Genomic DNA, 19,166 nt, shown 5'->3' with positions numbered 1-19,166 from the left:
TCTTTGGGTTTGCTCTTCTGGAGACATCTTCCTTTAGAATCAGGCTCTCCTGTAACCCAAGTGCGATCATGGGTTAAGCTCAGCTCTGTCATGGGCTCTGAACGCCCCCATCCGCAAAGTGGTGATGATCAGGCGTCACCAATCACCTCGGCAGATAAGCCAACCTAGGAAAGCCAGACGTACACAGCAAACACAGGAACAGCCCTGAATCTGAACCAAGGAATCGAGGAGAGCAAGGATTTAGGAACTGAATTTCCACATCTACAGGCACAGCCCTGGATTAGCCAGGTCCCAAGGTTGAGGGCCCAGGGGATTCTGTCTGGGGTTTACATCCGTAGAGCTGCGTTCATTTCTAATGTCTTCAAGTTCTGACCCAAGAGTTACATCCAAACCTTAGACAATCTTCTTTATCATCATTATTTGGTACAAAGCAGGCAGGGCCATGATTCTTTCTCGTCTCTAATGAGACCCCCAGGGAATCTGGTCTCAATGGCTGCGAAGCTCTTGTAAACAGCCGCTCTATGTTTCCTACACAGAAGACTAAGGCTATGAACTTGTGGTCCTCAGTCACCCACACCTGCCTGCTTCCCCGATTTTCCAGTTCCTACAGGGCATTGACTGGTTATGCAGACACGGGAACGCTTGACAGCAATAATCCCCCCCGCACACACACCCAGGTAAGGTTACGGCAGTGGAAACGTTGATGTTTACTAAGATAGGAAATTCTTGGGAGTTTCCTTGTGGCTCAGTGGGTTAAGGATGCAGCGTTGTCACTGCTGTGGCTCAGGTTGCTGCTGTGGCACGGCGTCAGTGCCTGGCCTGGGAACTTTCACAGGCTGCAGGCATGGCCAAAAAAACAAAAAAAAAAGAATAAATAAAAAAAGAGAAGAGATTCTTCCTGGAACCTCCTCGGCTATGCTTTCCAGATACAGGAAGTTAGTAGGCAGGACGGAGTCTGTCAGAGGTTTCTCAAGACGAGCCCAGTAACAATCAACTCTTCCTCTTTTCTCTTTAAGAGGACACATAAAAGTTAGGTGTGTGGGGGAAGAGCTGGGGAAAAGTGGAGACACATATAACCATGGAGTCAGGCTGAGTAGATGCCTGCCTGCTTCTTAGTGTTAACATGTATTTTTCAATAAAATAAGAATCAGTGAGCTCGGTAGGTAGACGATCAAAACTGAGTTTTGGAAGTTGGGAGTTGAGATCGGCGGGCACTCACAGAAACTGTATAAACTGATTTGCAATGTGCTACTGCCTAGCGCCTGATTTGATGCAGATCAAGCAGCCTTGTCTGGGTTTCTGATTTTGCTGTTGGCTGGTCACCTGGGTCCAGGCCCATGAGAGGGGCAAACCAGTCGAGTGTGTGCGAGTTCCTCCTCCTGGGGCTCTCCCGGCAGCCCCGGCGGCAGCAGCAGCTCCTCTTCCTGCTCTTCCTGGGCATGTACCTGGCCACGGTCCTGGGAAACCTGCTCGTCCTCCTGGCCATCAGCCTGGATGCCCGCCTGCACCGCCCCATGTACTTCTTCCTCAGCAAACTGTCCTTCGTGGACGTCTGCTTCTCCTCCACCACGGTCCCCAAGATGCTGGCCAACCACGTCCTCGGACGTCAGACCATCTCCTTCTCCGGGTGTCTCACCCAGATGTATTTTGTCTTCACGTTCATGGACATGGACAATTTCCTCCTAGCTGTGATGGCCTATGACCGCTTTGTGGCTGTGTGTCACCCCCTGCACTACTCCACCAAGATGGCGGAGCGTAGCTCCGATTTCACCCCCAGCCTGGGAACCTCCATATGCCACGGGTGTGGCCCTAAAAAGCAAAAGCAAAAGCAAAAAGCAAAAAAAAAAAGAATGCGTATGTAACAGAAATCCACACCCTGAGGGTTTAGTTTTTTTCTCTTCACGCCTCCTACCCCAACTTGTTTCCATGAGTCCAGGGACCCAGTTTTTTCAGTGGTGCTTTGGATATAGCAGTTCTGCGATAATTATGATTTACCTGAATACATGGTTCTATGACTGAATCAATATGGGGAAGTCACTGGAGACGAAGATGAGAAGGTTTCTTGAAGGAGTTGATGAGTTTGCTCAGCTTTCTGCCACCTGCTAAGCTAACCTGAAGCCTATGCATATGTTTTCATGTATTTTTTTTGGTCTTTTTTTAAGGCTACACCCAATAGCACATGGAAGTTCCCAGGCTAGTGGTCGAATCAGCGCTGTAGCTGCCGGGCTACACCACAGCTGATGGCAACGCCGGATCCTTGACCCACTTAGCGAGGCCAGGGATTGGAGCCACAACTTCATGGTTCCTGGTCAGATTCGTTAACCACTGCGCCACAACGGGAACTCCCCCTCATGTGTTTTTTAATGGTTATTTTTTTCTCAAACATTTTCACAGGGACCAACCCTCTTGTGCTGCTTTTTGTAATTTTTCACTTCCCTGACTCTGCCTACGCCCCTGCCATTCTGCCTCCTAATTCTCCCCTTCTCCCTTTATTGTTTGTTTGGTTTTTATTTTTGGCCAAGGCATGCAGCAGCTTGATGGGAATCTCAGTTCCTAGACCAGGGATTGAACCCAGGGTATAGCAGTGAAAGCTCTGCGTCTTAACCACTAGACCACCAGGGAACTCCTCATTCTCCCTTTAAAATGCCCAATCAGGGGTCCCCATTGTGGCACTGCGGAAACCAATCGGATTAGGAACCATGAGGCTGTAGTTTGATCCCTGGCCTCGATCAGTGGGTTAAGGATCTGGCATTGCTCTGAGCTGTGGTGTAGGTCGCAGACGCGGCTCGGGTCCCATGTTGTTGTGGCTGTGGTGTGGGCCAGCACTGTAGCTCCAGTTTGACCCCTAGCCCGGGAACCTCCATATGCCACGGGTGAGGCCCTAAAAATGAATAAATAAATAAAATAAAACATCCAGTCACCTCTGTGGGAATTGGAATGGTGCTCAGCTCCTTTCCCTGCTGTCAGTGTAGTAGTCCTCTTACCCACAGTCTCACTTTCTGCAGTTATAGTTGCCCCTGGTCAACGGTGGTCAGAAAATAGTAAATGAGAAATTCCAGTAACAAACCACTAACTCACTAGTTTTAAATTTCACACCATTTTGGAGTTCCCTTTGTGGTGCTGTGGAAACACATCTGACTAGTATCCGTGAGGGTGAAGGTTCGATCCCTGGCCTCACTCAGTGGGTTTAGGATCTTGTGTTGCCATGAGCGGTGGGTGGTGTAGGTCGCAGATGTGGCTTGGATCCTGAGTGGCTGTGGCTGTGGTGGAGGCCAGGTGCTGTCACTCTGATTCAACCCCTAGCCTGGGAACTTCCATATGCTGCGTTGTGGCCCTAAAAAGAAAAAAAACAAACAAACCAAACTGTAAGCCATTCTGGGTACTGTGATGAAATCTCATGCCAGCCTGCTCCGTCTGGGCCAGGATGTGAGTCATCTCTTTGTCCAGTGTGTCCTCATCATTAGTCATTAGCATCTCCCTGTGTTTTCAGATCAGCTGTGGCATCAGAGTACTTGTGTTCAAGGAGCCCTCATTTTACTTACTAATGGTCCCCACGCAGAGAGAGTGCTGGAAATTCAGCATCACTGAACCTGACTTGCCAGCATCACGCCTGTGGGATGCTGGCAATTCAGATTCTCTAAAGAAGTGCTTCTTTTAAGAGAAAAGGTGAAACATTTTCAACTTAATAAGGATAGAATAAAAAATTGTTGGCTGAGGTTGCGAAGATCTATGGCAACAACGAGTCATGTGATATTGGAAAGGAAAAAAAAAATTTGTGCTAGTTTTTGAAAAATTTTAATGGACTATAGTTGACCTAAGAAAGTTGAGTTAGTTTCAAGTGCACAGCCGGGTAAATCAGTTATACAGAGATCCTTCCTCTTCAGATTCTTCTCCCACATAGCTTATTACACAGTATTGAGATTTCTCTGTGCTACACAGTAGGTCCTTGTTACCGACCTGTTTTATGGATAGCAGTCCCCATATAACAATCCCAACCCCCTAACTTATCTCTCCCCCACCACACGTCTCCCCACGTCTCCCCTTTGGTAACCATAAGTTTGTTTGTTTGCTTGTTTGGGCTGCACCCACAGCATGTGGAAGCTTCTGAGCCAGGGACTGAGCATCAACCAAGCCAGAGCTGCAGCCTAACGCCCTACCTGTGACAACACCGGATCCTTCACCTACTGTGCCACAAAGGAACTTCCTTGTTTTGTTTTGTTTTGTTTTGTCTCTTTAGGGCTGCACCTGAGGCATATGGAGGTTCCCAGGGTAGGGGGTCCAATCAGAGCTGTGGCCACTGGCCTATGCCAGACCCGCAGGAACGTGGGATCCGAGCTGCATCTGCGACCTACACCACAGCTCACGGCAACGCTGGATCCTCAACCCACTGAGCAAGGCCAGGGATTGAACCTGAGTCCTCATGGATGCTAGTTGGGTTCGTTAACTGCTGAGCCATGACGGGAAATCCCAGAACTTGCTCTTTTTGACCATAAGTTTGGTTTTGACATCTTTGAGTCTATTTTTGTTTTGTAAGTTCTTTCGTGTCATTTTAAAAATTAGATTCCACATATTAGTGACCCTCATATATATTTGTCTTTCTCTGACTTACTTCGCTTAGTATGAAAATTTCTAGGCCCATCCATGTTGCTTGTGCTAGTTTTGCTGTTGTACCCCATACTGCAAAAGTAACAGCCACAGTGTGTAATGAGTGCTTTGTTAAGACAGAACGGCATTACATTTGTATGATGAGATATTTTGAGGAGTTCCCCTGTGTCAAAGCAGGGTAAGAATTTGGCCTTGTCACTGCAGCAACTCCCAGTGGTACCAAGTGTTGCTACCATGGTGTGGCTTCGATCCCTGGCCTGGAATTTCTACATGCTGCAGGTGCAGCAAAAAAAAATTTTTTTTTTCAAGACAGAAACTTTCACAGAACTGCTGTTACAGTATATCATTGTAATTGTTCTATTTTATTGTTATTATTGTTAATCTCTCTTTTTTCTTTTAGGGCTGCACCTGAAGCTTATGGAAGTTCCCAGGCTGTGGGGAGAATTGGAGCTGCAGCTGCCAGCCTACACCACATCCGCAGCAACGTGGGATCCAAGCCACACCTTTGACCTACACCACAGCTCACCAATGCCAGATCCTTTAACCCACTGAGCAAAGCCAGGGATCAAATCTGAGTCCTCATGGATACTAGTCAGTTTCCTTTCCCCTGTGCCACAACAGGAACTCCTATTGTTAATGTCTTATTGGGCCTAATTTATAAATTAAACTTTATCATAGGTATGTATGTATAGGAGAAAAACATATCGAGTTCAGTAGATCTGTAGATTCAGGTGTCCACTGGGGGTCTTGGACTGCATCCCCTAAGGTCCAAGGTGGGGGGGGGGAAACCCACTGTACTTACTGAATAAAATTGGTTTCATTGCTTTAACTAATGTGTGACTGGTGTGTACATTTGATACTAGTGGTAGTGGAATGAAACATCAATATTTTTAAAGCCTACTTTAATTATTTCAATTTCAATAGAGGGTCTTTTTTTTTTCTTTTTTAGGGTGGCACCTATGGCATATGGAAGTTCCCAGGCTAGGTGCCCAATGGAGCTGCAGCTGCCAGCCTACACCACAGCTCACTGCAACGCAGGACTCCTAACCCACTGAGGAGGGATCCAGCCCATATCCTCATGGATACTAGTCAGGTTCATTTCAGAGGAGCCACAACGGGAACTCCTTAAATTCCATTAACTTAGCCTACTAAACTTGTTCTTAAAATTTTGGTATTTCATTAGATTTTTTGCACTAATCTTGCTTTTGAAAAACATTGCATTGAATTATGATTTATCTTGGGAATTCCTGTCGTGGTGCAGTGGAAACGAACCTGACTAATATCCGTGAGGAGGACATGGGATGGACCCCCGGCCCCTCTCAGTGGGTTAAGGATCCTGCCTTGCCGTGAGCTGTTGTGTAGGTCGCAGATGCGGATTGGATCTGGAGTTGCTGTGACTGTGGCATAGGCTCTGATTCAACCCCTAGCCTGGAAACTTCCAAATGTCGCACGTGCGGCCCTAAACAAAACAAAACAAAAACCCGACTTATTTTGATTTTTAAGCTTATGAGGCCTCCTGTAACTGCTGCACCTCCAACGCCCTTCTGGGATCCAGGCTCCCTCTGTGAGCCGATCGGGCGCAGGTGCAGCAAGAGATGCGCAGACTCGGCGAACCTCCTTCCGAGGAAGCGCTGCGCACGCCCTCGACTAGACCAATCAGAGGCTGCGTTGTTTGGCTCTCCTTGCTCCGCCCCTTGTAGATTTTTCTTTAATTATCCAATAAGAGCGGACCAGCTCCCCTCTTCCCATCCCACGTGCTCCCGTCCAATTAGAAGGGAGGGGGTGGGGCCTCAGCCCTGCGCAGTCTCCTGGGGAAGTGCGACCGCGTGTCTCTTGCCCGAAGGACGGCCGACCGGGAGCTCCAGTTTGGAGCGGTTGTTCTTCATTGCTGTAAGTGGGTCTGCTTCTTTACCCAGAAATTGTATACAGAGACACTCTGGGGTCGCTGCCCCCCAAACCTGGCAACTAGCAGATACCATGAGCTTTTCAAACTTCACCTGGTCCCAGTCCTTGAGGTCTCTGCCCTTCCTGATTAGAATGGGTCACCTGGTTTCAGAATTCCTGTCTCTTGATTCCCCAGGCTGGGACCGGTGGAAGTCAAGGTCTGACTTCCAATCTGGGTATCCTTTCAAAAGGCGAGGTTGTGGGAAACCAGCAGTGCAAGGACTGGTGTAGGTGACCTGGAGCCTTCTCGGAGCAAGGACTCCTTTTACTCCAGTGCTGAGCCCTTGCTGCGACTCACTGTGATCCGAGGACCAGGCATTGTTGCCTGGTTGATTGTTAGAAACGCCTAATCTCAGCCTGAAACAGAATCTTCACAGGTGATTTTTGTGCAGGTGACAGTTTGAGCATTGCTGCTTTGGAGTTCCTGTGGTGGTTTAGCAGATTAAGAACCTGACATACTTTCCCTGCGAATGCCAGCTGGATCCCTGGCTTCGTCTCCCTCATGGCGGGGTGTGTGTTGTCGGGGCGGGGGGGTTGTCATTGCAGAAAGCTGCAGAGTAGGTCACAGATGCGGCTGGGGATCCCCCGTTGCTGCGGTTGTGGCGTAGGCCAGCAGCTGCAGCTCTGATTTGACCCCTAGCCCGAGAACTTGCATATGCCACAGGTGCAGCTGTAAAAAGAAAAAAAAGAGAGCATTGCTGCTTTAAGCTTCCTGATATTTATAGTGTGGAAGGCAATGTTGATATATGTCATTGGTTCTGCAGACGACAGGCTACACTGCAGACCTAAAGGAGTTGTTCAGCTTCGAGCCTTGTGATTCAGACTTGGGATCGTTATGATGTCCCAGGTGTCGCTGCTTAATAAAGATGACATAACTAAAGCGATGATGTGGGGTAGCTATATCGATAGAAAAACCCGTGGTGAACATGGATATCTGGGCATGTGCAGAAGCGGTCAGGAAAGAAAACTCATGTAGGAGTTCCTGTGGTGGCTCAGCGGAAATGAATCTGACTATTACCCATGAGGAAGAAGGTTCGATCCCTGGCCTTGCTCAGTGGGTTAAGGATCTGGCATTGCCATGAGCTGTGGTGTAGGTCCCAGATTCGGTTTGGATCCCGCGTGGCTGTGGTGGCTGTAGCTGTGGCCAGCAGGTGCAGCTCTGATTAGGCCCCTAGCCTGGGAACCTCCATATGCCATGAGTGCAGTCCTAAAAAGACAAAAAAAAAAGAGAGATGTTGTGGCTTCCATCTTGCGCTCTTGAATCGCTTGCCCAGGGGAAACCAGCTACCCTGTTGCAAGGGTATCAAGTTAGCTCTATGGAGAAGTCCTTGTGAGGAACTGAGGCTTCCTGCCAGTATCAATGCGCATGAGCCATCTTGGATGCTCGTCCTCCAGGCACGGTCAAGCTTTTGGGTGATGGAGTCCCTGCAGGCAACTTAGCTGCACCCTGATGAGAAGCCCTGATCCAGAACCATTCAGCTAAACTGTTACCAGATTCCTTGCCTGGAGGAACTGTGTGAGATGAATGTTTACTGTTTTAAGGTGCTAAGCTTTGGTAAAATGTGTTAGCTGCCAAGGAGAAGGGACAAGGCTGGTATCTGTATGATGCTTTGGTACTTTTACACAGTCAGCAGAAGCAGCTGACCTTACAGCAGAGAGAAATGGTCTTCTGAAGGCTCCGTTTTGGCACCAGTTGTGGTTACTCTGTAAGGATAGGGGGCTGTTTTGCAGGATGCGTTTTAAGTTTCATACCAGTGAACAATATGTGCTGAACTCTCTCCCACCCAGGAATGTATGGGGCAAGGAAACAAGAGGTAGCTCTCTTTGTCATACCCAGTGATCTACGTGCAAAAATTTTCTTTTTATCCCAGTAAAACTGGACTCAAAAGACTTCTTGCTGGTCCATTTGGGCTCCATTTGCAACCGGATAAACTGACCAAAAGGAGATTCTGATATTGTTGTGACTTTTGACCCTCAATAGAAAATAGCTTTTGTGCTACACAGTGGTAGCACAGAGGATTATGCGAGGAAGTAGCTCCTTAAGAGAATTCTGGAATTACCATGTCCAGCGAGGGCAGTCAGTGAAAGATTAGGACAGTCTTATGTGAGCAAAGATCATAAGGACGTCAAATCTCCCAGATTTCAAACTTTAGGCTATTCAGATTTTTTAAAATCTCAGCAGCTGAGATGCTGGCTACACATAAAGGGGAACATGAATTAGACTGTGGATCAGGAAGTCTGTTAGTATCAATTAACAGTCGTTCATGGCTGCCAGTGGACATGAAGATTACATCAGCTTTTCCACTTTTCCTCCTTCCGTTGATATGTGTATATTTGTGTATGTGTGTATTTTAGCCAAATAGCTTTCTTCTTCTTCTTTCTTTCTTGTCTTTTTAAGGCCACACCATGGTGAATGGAGGTTCCCAGGCTAGGGGTCGAATTGGAGCTGTAGCGACTGGCCTATGCCACAGAAAAAGCAATGCCAGGTCTGAGCTGAGTCTTTGACCTACACCACAGCTGAGGGCAACACCAACCCCTTAACCCACTGAGCAAGGCTAGGGATCAAACTTGCGTCCTCATGGATGCTAGTCAGATTGTTTTGTGCTGAGCCATGATGGGAACTCCTAGCTTTCTTCTTTTCTGTCTTTCTCCTTCTGTTTGACATATGTGTAGGACGTGTCGTTATGGCTTAGTTTTCATGTTTGATTCAGAAGGTATAAAAGGTCATGATGAGATCATGGTTGAAGTAGGGACAGTCCTGGTGTTGGACCTGGAGAGAGTAACTGATGGGGTTTTGAGTTGGTCCCCTGTTGTGTGAAGGAGAGTTCTGTTAAGCCAGGTACTTCCTGTTCCACTGAAGGGAAGCTGGTAAGAGGGCTGTGCATCAGTGTTGTGACGCTGGGGCGGGGGGATGGTTCTTGGCGGCATTTGTCTTGTTTTTGGGCTTCCCAAGTTTATTAACCCCTTCCAAATCTTAAGAGACTAGCTTAGCCCATAGTTCTGGATGCGAAAATCCTACTCTGTCCTATATCACAGGAAACCCTGAGTAACGTATCTCCCAGCTAAGTCGTGGGCAGCCTTTGACTACCCATTAGTGATCCTGATTCTGTGTTTGACACAGAGGAAGGGAGATGAGAAGGATGTTTTCCTCGCAGTGTCAGCCGTGGCAGCAAGACGGCTTCCCTGGTGCTCCCGGTGGGACGCCATGTGCCCTGAGAGCTGTTTTAGAGCCATGAACTCTTAAACTTTGTGGCCGGAAGTAGCAGCAATATTGGCTTGCTAATCACTCCTGTTCTGTGGCATGCTTTGGGCCATTACATGTGCTGTGTAACCTCCTGGGCCTGCCTGTGCAGTTGTTCAGTGTCTTTGAAAGATGAAATGATGATGTTCCAGAAATCCTTTTGGGCTCAATCCGTAAGACCGCATGTTTATTATTTTCAAGCAAGAGCTGTGACCCCACAATGTAACCAAGCGTCAGAAAAGGACTTGAACCCTGAACTGGAAAGCTGTTAGGACTCTCTCCAGCTCATCCCCATTTCTCTGTGTGTGTGTGTATTATGTGTTTTGCCTTTCTGCATAGACTTTTGCTTCCCCATGTATGAGCCAGTCAGGAAATATTTGTAAGCCTCCAGTCCAAGTCTTGGCGAGAATGACCATGGGTCCTCAGCCTCAGTTCCAGGTTCCCAAGTCCAATCATGAATCCTGGATGATACATTGGGCAGCTAGAACTACCCACACTCCTGTGACTCTGAGGACTGGAGACCATCCTGAGGAAAGGGTGACCTATTGGAGCTGGGAGGACCCGCCCCAAGAAGTGGACTCCAGGAGCCTGGAGTTTCTCAGTCATGGTATACAATGCTCTCTCTGGTATGTCTCCGCTGCCACGTATTGCTGTACATCAAATGCTTTAAACACGACCCTTTAATGCCACCCTCATCTGACCTTGTCAGCATCCCAGTATCCCTATCTGCAATCGCATCCCTGACTCTACACACTAAATGACCAGATATTGGAGAAAAAAAGGGTTCACTCATATAACACTTCCGTGATAGCAGTTTCGGAGATACGAAGGTCAGAAGAAAACCCTTTCAATAAGGGAATTTTCACATACAGAATCATAAGCCCCGATCACCAAGGTGATGCAGTTTGAGGTCTCAAGGGATTTTCCCTGGGACTTGTCTCCATCCGGATTGCTTTATCTCCCCGTTGGACCCAGGCATTAGATCATATACGTTGTCATCATTGTTGGATCCCTGGGGACCAGGAAGGCGGTGGGACCATGACTTCTGCTTGTCTCTAACAAGGCTCTCGGGGAATCTGGCCCCAGGGACCACGGAGGCGCCTGTAAATACCTTTCTCTCATACCCGCCACCGACCTTCCTATGCAGAGGGCTAAGGCCATGAACCCCTGCTCCTCACTTGCTCGGGTCTTTCGTGTAGTTCCAAGCCCTTCCAAGTCTTCTAGTAAAGAGGAATCCTGGCCCCTTCCTCAAAGGTGGAGCCCACAGTACCCGCTCCTCCCAGGTAAGGTGGTAGCCGTGGAGATGCCAGTGTTTCTTGGCTGGTGGGTGAAGTTCTTTGCAGACCCTCCCGTGTTAAACCTTGCAGATCCAGGGAGTAGTGGTGAGGGTCCTGAATCCATGAGCTGGAGCTTGAGACCAACCCAGCAAGGATCAGCCGTTTCTCTTCTGTCCACGAGCTGCTAAGAAGGGGGAGCAAGGCTGGGAATGGCAGAGACCCAAGGGCAGAGAAGGGCTGTGTGTGTGCCCGTGTGCTGTTTCCATGGTATGTGTTGATATGGTTTACAGAGTGAGTCCAGTAGGACCGGCATCCTCTAGGAACTGGCGTTGGGAGTTGAGGGTGTGGGGAGTAGGGGCAGATCCTGAGTGAGCAACTCCTGTGTGGGTTGTTTTGACCTGACTGTGGCTGGAGCATGGACTATTGGCCCCCACGCCCTTGGTTTTGATCTCCGCTTGTCATTTCTGCCTCTTGAGTCCAGGCCCATGAGAGGGGCAAACCAGTCAAGTGTGTGCGAGTTCCTCCTCCTGGGGCTCTCCCGGCAGCCCCGGCGGCAGCAGCAGCTCCTCTTCCTGCTCTTCCTGGGCATGTACCTGGCCACAGTCCTGGGAAACCTGCTCATCCTCCTGGCCATCAGCCTGGATGCCCGCCTGCACCGCCCCATGTACTTCTTCCTCAGCAACCTGTCCTTCGTGGACGTCTGCTTCTCCTCCACCACGGTCCCCAAGATGCTGGCCAACCACGTCCTCGGACGTCAGACCATCTCCTTCTCCGGGTGTCTCACCCAGATGTATTTTGTCTTCACGTTCATGGACATGGACAATTTCCTCCTAGCTGTGATGGCCTATGACCGCTTTGTGGCTGTGTGTCACCCCCTGCACTACTCCACCAAGATGACCCACCCGCTCTGTGTCCTGCTGGTCACGGGGTCATGGGTCATTGCCAACCTAGATATGCTGTTGCATACCCTGCTGATGTCTCGGCTCTCGTTCTGTGGGGACAATGCCATCCCCCACTTCTTCTGTGATTTGACCCCACTCCTGAAACTGTCCTGCTCGGACACACACCTCAATGAGATGATGATTCTTTTTGAAGCAGGGCTAATAATGATCACTCCATTTATATTTATCCTGGTGTCGTACATCCTCATCACCCGCGCTGTGCTGAGCGTCCCCTCGGCCAAGGGCAGATGGAAAGCCTTCTCCACCTGTGGCTCCCACCTGGCTGTGGTTTCCCTCTTCTATGGCACCATCATTGCTGTGTATTTCAGCCCTTTTTCCTCCCACTCAGCTGAGACAGACATAGCCGCTGCTGTGATGTTCACAGTGGTGACCCCCATGCTGAACCCCTTCATCTACAGCCTGAGGAACCAGGACATAAAAGGGGCTCTTCGAAAAGTGGTTGCTATGACATTTTCCTCCACACAGTAATCAATGGGCTAACAAAATCATGGAGAGAATTCATTTCTAGGTACACATGTTTGCTTTTCTGATTATGCGAAAGGTTAATTAGCCTTTGTCTTTTTGTAAGAGAATCATCTGTGGTCTATCTTGGGAGAGAAACCTTGATTCGTCAGCTTCTTCAGGTTAAAGATTTCAGAAAGAGATATCCTTGTACCAAACAAGTTGATGCTTCCACTTGGCAATGCCCTCCAGCTAAACCCCACTTGGGACCAAATCTTGTTCAGTAAGTTGAGTTTATCACTCCTTGTCCCAAGGGAGAACACTTAGCATGGGGCGGGGGGAAGTGAGACAGCTTAGTAGGAACATGCTAGAAGGAACTTATTAGAAGACTTGTCTTGGCAGATCTTCCTTGCCTGCCCGCTTGTGTTTCTCACAGGCGTCCTGTCCTAATAAACCTATTTCTTGCCTCGCACTTTGTCTGTCACTGAATTCCTTCTGTGTGGAGACATGAAGAACCTGAACCTCAGTGAGTCCAGACACAGGCCTTTGCGGGTGCTGACGCTTTATTCCCAGCTTGCATCCAGACCAACTCCTATGCGTCATGGACACTGTGGGGGACACCTCCTGTCGATGATTTCTCGGGCACTAACAGCTGGTTGGGAGACTATCTTGGGAGGGATAACATCTAACATAGATCATGCCGTGACCAGCCACCCAGTTCTCATCACCCCTAGCCAGCAGGAAGTATCTGTGGAAGAGGGGACCATCCTCCATGTCCCATATATGAAAAGGCTGGAATGATAGGCTCTCAGGAGGACAGAGACAGACCCCCACCCCACCCCCAAAATGTGGCTGTTGACCTTGGAGAACTGCAGTGGACACCCTCTCCTGGAATGTGGATGCTCAAGTTGGGTGGCAAGAAACGGTGGCCTGCAGAAAAGAACTGCCTCCTTAGATGGACCACCTTCAAGAACTAACTGCCCTCTGTCATGGGACTCAACCCCAGTGCTTCCCTTGAGCTTCCCTCCTCTTTCGTCATTGTTCCTGCCACAAGTTCCCGCCAAGAACTCCAGCCAGAGATTCCCACCACCGATCCTTTGTAAGCCTAGCACCTCTTCACAGTAAAGGCTGGCAGCATCTTGAGCTCAGCCTGACCCCTCAGATGTCTTAATAAAGCTCTCTTGATGTAAAGAAACAAGTGAAAGACTTGGGCTTGCGTCAGGCGGTTTTGGTGGGGATGCAAGGGATTGAGTCTTTGCTGTGCCTGAAGAGCTGTAGCAAAGTGGGGATAAGTGTGTCTGGAGATGGTGATATCTTTTATCTAAGAGGGAGGAAGCCTAGACGGAGGTCAAAGCCGTGATTGCAGAGAAGTGGCCGTCCCTCACATCAGCCAGCCTAGGGGGCGTTTGTTCGTTCTGGTGGCTTGGACAGCGTTCAGGTTTCAGGTGCACGTGATTACGGAGTGGTCTCGTTTTGTCCTGCTCCATGAACAGTCACAGAGTGGCCTCGTGTGATGTTAACATTCTGTGCAACTCTCTGTGTTCGTCCTCGCTGTGAGGGCGAGACAGGTCCTGGTCATCAGGGCTGACTTCCTGTTCTGACAACAGAGACGGTAGAGATGCAGGCACCTCTGGTGGGAGGGTCAGATTGTTGTGGGGCAGGATGGAGAGGGTTCCTTTAGGGCTCTAGGGAGCCCGAATCCTGCCACGTGTTCAAGCTACTCATTTTTTTAAAAATTACTCAAGTGAATTTATCACCTCAGTAGTTGTGTAATGATAACAATCTGATTTCACAGGATTTCCATCCCACAGCCCAGGCACATTCCCCCCACCCCCCGAAACTGTCTCCTCCGGAGACCATAAGTTTTTCAGTGTCTGTGAGTCAGCATCTGTTCTGCAAAGAAGTTCCGTCTGTCCTTTTTTCAGATTCCACATGCCAGTGAAAGCATTGGATGTTGGTGTCTCATTGTCTGGCTGACTTCACTTAGCATGATAATTTCTAGGTCCATCCATGTTGCCAAAAATGCCGGTATTTCGTTCATTTTAATGGTTGAGTAATATTCCACTGTGTATATGTACCACATCTTCTGGATCCACTCCTCCGTCGATGGGAATTTAGGTGTTTTCCATGTTTTGGCTATGGTAAATAGTGCTGCAATGAGCATCGGAGGACATCTGTTTTTCTCTGGATAGATGCCCAGGAGTGGGATTGCTGGATCAAATGGTAGTTCTATGTTTAGTTTTCTGAGGCATCTCCATACTGCTTTCCACAGTGGTTGCACCAATTGACAATCCCACCAACAGTGTACTAGGGTTCCTTTCCCTCCACACCCTCTCCAGCACTTAGTGTTTGTAGACTTTTTGGTGATGGCCATTCTGGCTGGTGTAAGGTGGTACCTCCTCGTGGTTTTGATTTGCATTTCTCTAACAATGAGTGATGTTGAACATCTTTTCATGTGTTCTTTGGCCATCTGTATGTCTTCTTTGGAGAACTGTGTGTTTAGATCTTCTGCGCATTTTTTGATGGGGCAGTTTGTTGTTTTGGTATGGAGCTGCAGAAGGTGTTTATCAGTTTTGGAGATGAATCCCTTGTGAGTTGATTCATTTGCAAAGATGTTCTCCCATTCTGTGGGTTGTCTTTTTGTGTTGTTTAGGGTTTCCTTTGCTGTGCAGAAACTTTTGAGTTTGATTAGGTCCCATTTGTTTATTTTTGTTTTTACTGTCATTACTGTAAGAGGTGGATCTGAGAAGATGTTGCTGTCGTTTATGTCAGAGAGTGTTTGGCCTGTGTTTTTCTCTAAGAGTTTTATTTTGTAGTGTCTGGTCTTCTATCTAGGTCTTTAATCCATTTGGAGTTTATTTTTGTGTAGGGTATTAGGGAGTGTTCTAATTTTGTTCTTTTCCATGTAGCTGTCCAGTTTTCCCAACACCACTTATTGAATAAGCTGTCCTTTCTCCATTGTATATCCTTGCCTCCTTTGTCATCAATTAGTTGGCTGTGGGTGCGTGGGTATAATTTTGAGTTTTTTTTTTTTTTTTTTGTCTTTTTGCCATTTCTTGAGCCGCTCCCATGGCATATGGAGGTTCCCAGGCTAGGGGTCGAATTTGAGCTCTAACCCACTGAGCAAGGCCAGGGATTGAACCCGCAACCTCATGGTGCCTAGTCGGACTTGTTAACCACTGAGCCACAATGGGAACTCCTAATTTTGGGCTTTCTATCCTGTTCCACTGATCTATATTTCTGTCCTGACTCCACTTACCATATGGTTTTGATGATTGTTTCTTTGTATTGTAGTCTGAGGTCCAGGAGCCTGATTCCTCCAGCTCCATTTTCCGTTTTCAGGATGTCTTTGGCTGTTCTGGGTCTTTGGTGCTTCGAAACAAACTTTAAAATATTTTGTTCAAGTGTTGTGAAAAATGTCCTTGGTGATTTGATAGGGATTGCATTGAATCTGTAGATTGCCTTAGGTAGTATAGTTATTTTGATAATATTAACTCTTCCAATCCACGAGCTTGGTATGTCTCTCCATCTATTTGTGTCATCTTTGATTTCTTTCATCAGCGTCTTATGGTTTTCAGAGTACAGGTCTTTTGTCTCTTTAGGTAGGTTTACTCCTAGATACTTTATTCTTTTGGATGTGATGGTAAATGGAATTGCTTCCCTAATTTCTCTTTCTGCTCTTCCATTGTTAGTGTATAGAGATGCCGTTGATGTCTGTGTATTAATTTTGTATCCTGCGACTTTGCCAAATTCGTGGATGAGCTCTAACAGTTTTCTGGTAGAGTCTTCAGGATTCTCTAGGTAGAGGATCCTGTCATCTGCAAACAGTGATAGTTTTACTTCTTCCTTTCCAATTTGGATTCCTTTTATTGCTTTTACTTTTCTGATTGCTGTGGCTAGGACTTCCAAAAGTATGTTGAATGGTAGGGGCAAGAACGGACATCCTTGTCCTCTTGCTGATCTCAGTAGGAATTCTTTCAGCTTTTCACCATTGAGAATGATGTTCGCTGTGGGTTTGTGATATATGGCCTTTATGATGTTGAGGTAGGTTCCCTCTATGCCCACTTTCTGAAGGGTTTTTTTTTTTTTAATCAGAAGTGGGTGTTGGATTTTCTCAGAGGCATTTTCTGCATCTATTGAGAGGATCGTATGGTTTTTATTCTTCAGTGTGTTAATGTGGTGTATCACACTGATGGATTTGCAGATATTGAAGAACCCTTGCATCCCTGGGGTAAATCCCATTTGATCATGATGTACAGTCCTTTTAATGTATTGTTGGATGTGGTTTGCTAGTATTTTGTTGAGGATTTTAGCATCGATGTTCTTCAGTGAAATTGGCCTGTAGTTTTCTTTTTTTTTTGTGGTATCTTTGTCTGGTTTTGGTATCAGGGTGATGATGACCTCATAGAATGAGTTTGGGAGTATCATTTCGTCTGCAAATTTTTGAAATTGTTTCAGAAGGAGAGGTGTTACCTCTTCTCTAAATGTTTGATAGAATTTGCCTGTGAAGCCATCTGGTCCGTCCTGGACTTTTGTTTGTTGGAAGTTTTTAAATCACAGTTTCAATTTCAGTTCTTGTGATTGGTCCATTCACCTTTTCTGTTTCGTCTTGGTTTAGTCGTGGAAGATTGTACTTTTCTAAGCATTTGTCCATTTCTTCTAGGTTTTCCGTTTTACTGGCGTGTAGTTGCATATAGTAGTCTCTTGTGATCCTTTGTATTTCTGTGATGTCCGTTGTTACTTCTCCCTTTTCATTTCTGATTTTATTGATTTGAGTCCTCTGTCTTTTTTGCTTGATAAGTCTGGCTAGGGGTTTATCAATTTTGTTGATCTTTTCAAAGAACCAGCTTTTCGTTTCATTGATCTTTTCTATGGTTTTCTTTGTTTCTAGTTCATTGATTTCTGCTCTGATCTTTATGATTTCTTTCTTTCTGCTAACTTTAGGTCTTGTCTGTTCTTCTCTCTGGAGCTGCTTTAGATGAAAAGTTAGCTTGTTTATTTGCGCTTTTTCTTGTTTCCTGAGGTGGGCTTGTATTGCCATAAACTTTCCTCCTAGAACGGCTTTTGCTGCCTCGCATGGGTTTTGGAGGGTCATATCTTTGTTGTCATTAGCTTCTAGGTATTTTTTAATTTCCTCTTTGATTTCTTCAGTGATCCATTGGTTGTTTGGTAGCATGTTGTTTAGTCTCCGTGTGTTTGTGTTTCTTGCAGTTTTTTTCTTGTTGTTGATTTCCGGTCGTATAGCATTGTGGTTGGAAAAGATGCTTGATATGATTTCAGTGTTCTTAAAGTTACCGAGGTTGGACTTGTAGCCCAGGATGTGATCAATGTTAGAGAATGTTCCGTGTGCACTTGAGAAGAATGTGTATTCTGTTGCTTTTGGATGGAATGTCCTATAAATATCTATTAAGTCCATCTGGTTTAATGCTTCATGCAGGGCCTGTGTTTCCTTATGGATTTTCTGTCTGGTTGATCTTTCCGTTGCTGTATGTGGGGTGTTGAAGTCCCCGACTATGATTGTGTTATTGTTGATGTGTCCTTTTAAGGTTGTTAGCAGTCGCCTTATATATTGTGGTGAACGTATGTTGGGTGCATAGGTATTTAAAATTGTTATATCTTCTTCTTGGATTGATCCTTTGATCATTAGGTAATGTCCTTCTCTGTCTCTTAAAATATTCTTCACTTTAAAGTCTATTTTGTCCGATATGAGTATTGCTACTCCAGCTTTCTTTTGATCCCCGTTTGCGGATAATATTTTCTTCCATGCTCTCGCTTTCAATTTGTATGTGTCCCTAGAAGTGAAGTGGGTCTCTTGAAGACAGCATATGTATGGGTCTTGTTTTTGTATCCATTCAGCCAGTCTCTGTGTTTTGGTTGGGGCGTTTAGTCCATTAACATTTAAGGTAATTATTGATATGTATGCTCTTATGGCCATGTCATTAATTGCTTTGGATTTGTTTTTGTTGCTCTGTTTTCTTTCCTTCTTCTCTTGTTCTTTCCTGCCTATAGAAGTTCCTTTAGTGTTTGTTGTAAGGCTGGTTTAGTGTTGCTGAATTCTCTCAGCTTTTGCTTATCTGTGAAGGTTTTGATTTCTCCTTCAAATCTGAATGAGAGCCTTGCTGGGTGGAGTAATCTTGGTTGGAGGTTTTTTCCTTTCATCACATTAAGTATTTCATGCCACTCCCTTGTGGCTTGCAGAGTTTCTGGCTGAAGAGTCTGCTGATAACCTTAGCGGGGTTCCCTTGTATGTTATTAGTTTCTTTTCCCTAGCTGCTTTCCAGAGTTTCTCTTTGTCTTTAATTTTGGTCAGTTTGATTAATATGTGTCTTGGTGTATTCCTCCTTGGGTTTACTTTACATGGTACTCGTTGTGCTTCCTGGATTTGAGTGAGTGATTCCTTTCCAATGTTCGGGACGTTTTCGGCTATTATCTCTTGGAATATTTTTCTGTCTCCTTCCCTCTCTCTTCTCCTTCTGGCTCCCCTATAATACAGATGTTGTTGCATTTTAACGTCGTGCCAGAGTTCTCTGAGACTCTCTTCATTTGTTTTCAGTCTTTTTTCTCCTTTCTGTTCCGCATGCTTAGTTTGCACTAATCTGTCCTCCACCTCGCTTATTTGTTGTTCTGCCTCCCATATTCTGCTGTTAGCTGCTTCGAGTGAATGTTTTATTTCAGTTATTGTATTTTGCATCTCTT

At 46.6% G+C, this 19,166-nt stretch overlaps 1 protein-coding gene across 2 annotated transcripts in view; it reads left to right on the top strand.

The window, feature by feature from the left end:
• Nucleotides 1-13,667, top strand: part of OR1F1 (olfactory receptor family 1 subfamily F member 1) — a 61,756-nt gene extending 48,089 nt beyond the window's left edge. The window contains exons 1-2 of one of the 2 annotated variants that reach the window (XM_085017804.1): nt 6,406-6,499; nt 11,549-13,667. In XM_085017804.1, the coding sequence (XP_084873930.1) occupies nt 11,553-12,497 (945 nt within the window). In that variant the 5' untranslated portion in view covers nt 6,406-6,499; nt 11,549-11,552 and the 3' untranslated portion in view covers nt 12,498-13,667. Of the gene's footprint in view, nt 1-6,405; nt 6,500-11,548 lie in introns of those variants that run through there. The other variant, XM_085017803.1, reaches the window with a different exon arrangement.
• The last annotated feature ends 5,499 nt before the right edge of the window (nt 13,668-19,166 follow it).

This window comes from Sus scrofa, chromosome 3 (assembly GCF_054392235.1).
Source record: "Sus scrofa isolate SSC_HxYL_T2T_F1_AM1 chromosome 3, Sscrofa_HxYL_maternal_Yorkshire_Landrace_v2.0, whole genome shotgun sequence".
In the NCBI taxonomy this organism is placed as follows: domain Eukaryota; kingdom Metazoa; phylum Chordata; class Mammalia; order Artiodactyla; family Suidae; genus Sus; species Sus scrofa.
Note: the sequence above shows the minus strand (reverse complement) of the source record. Positions and strands in the feature narration are given on the sequence as shown.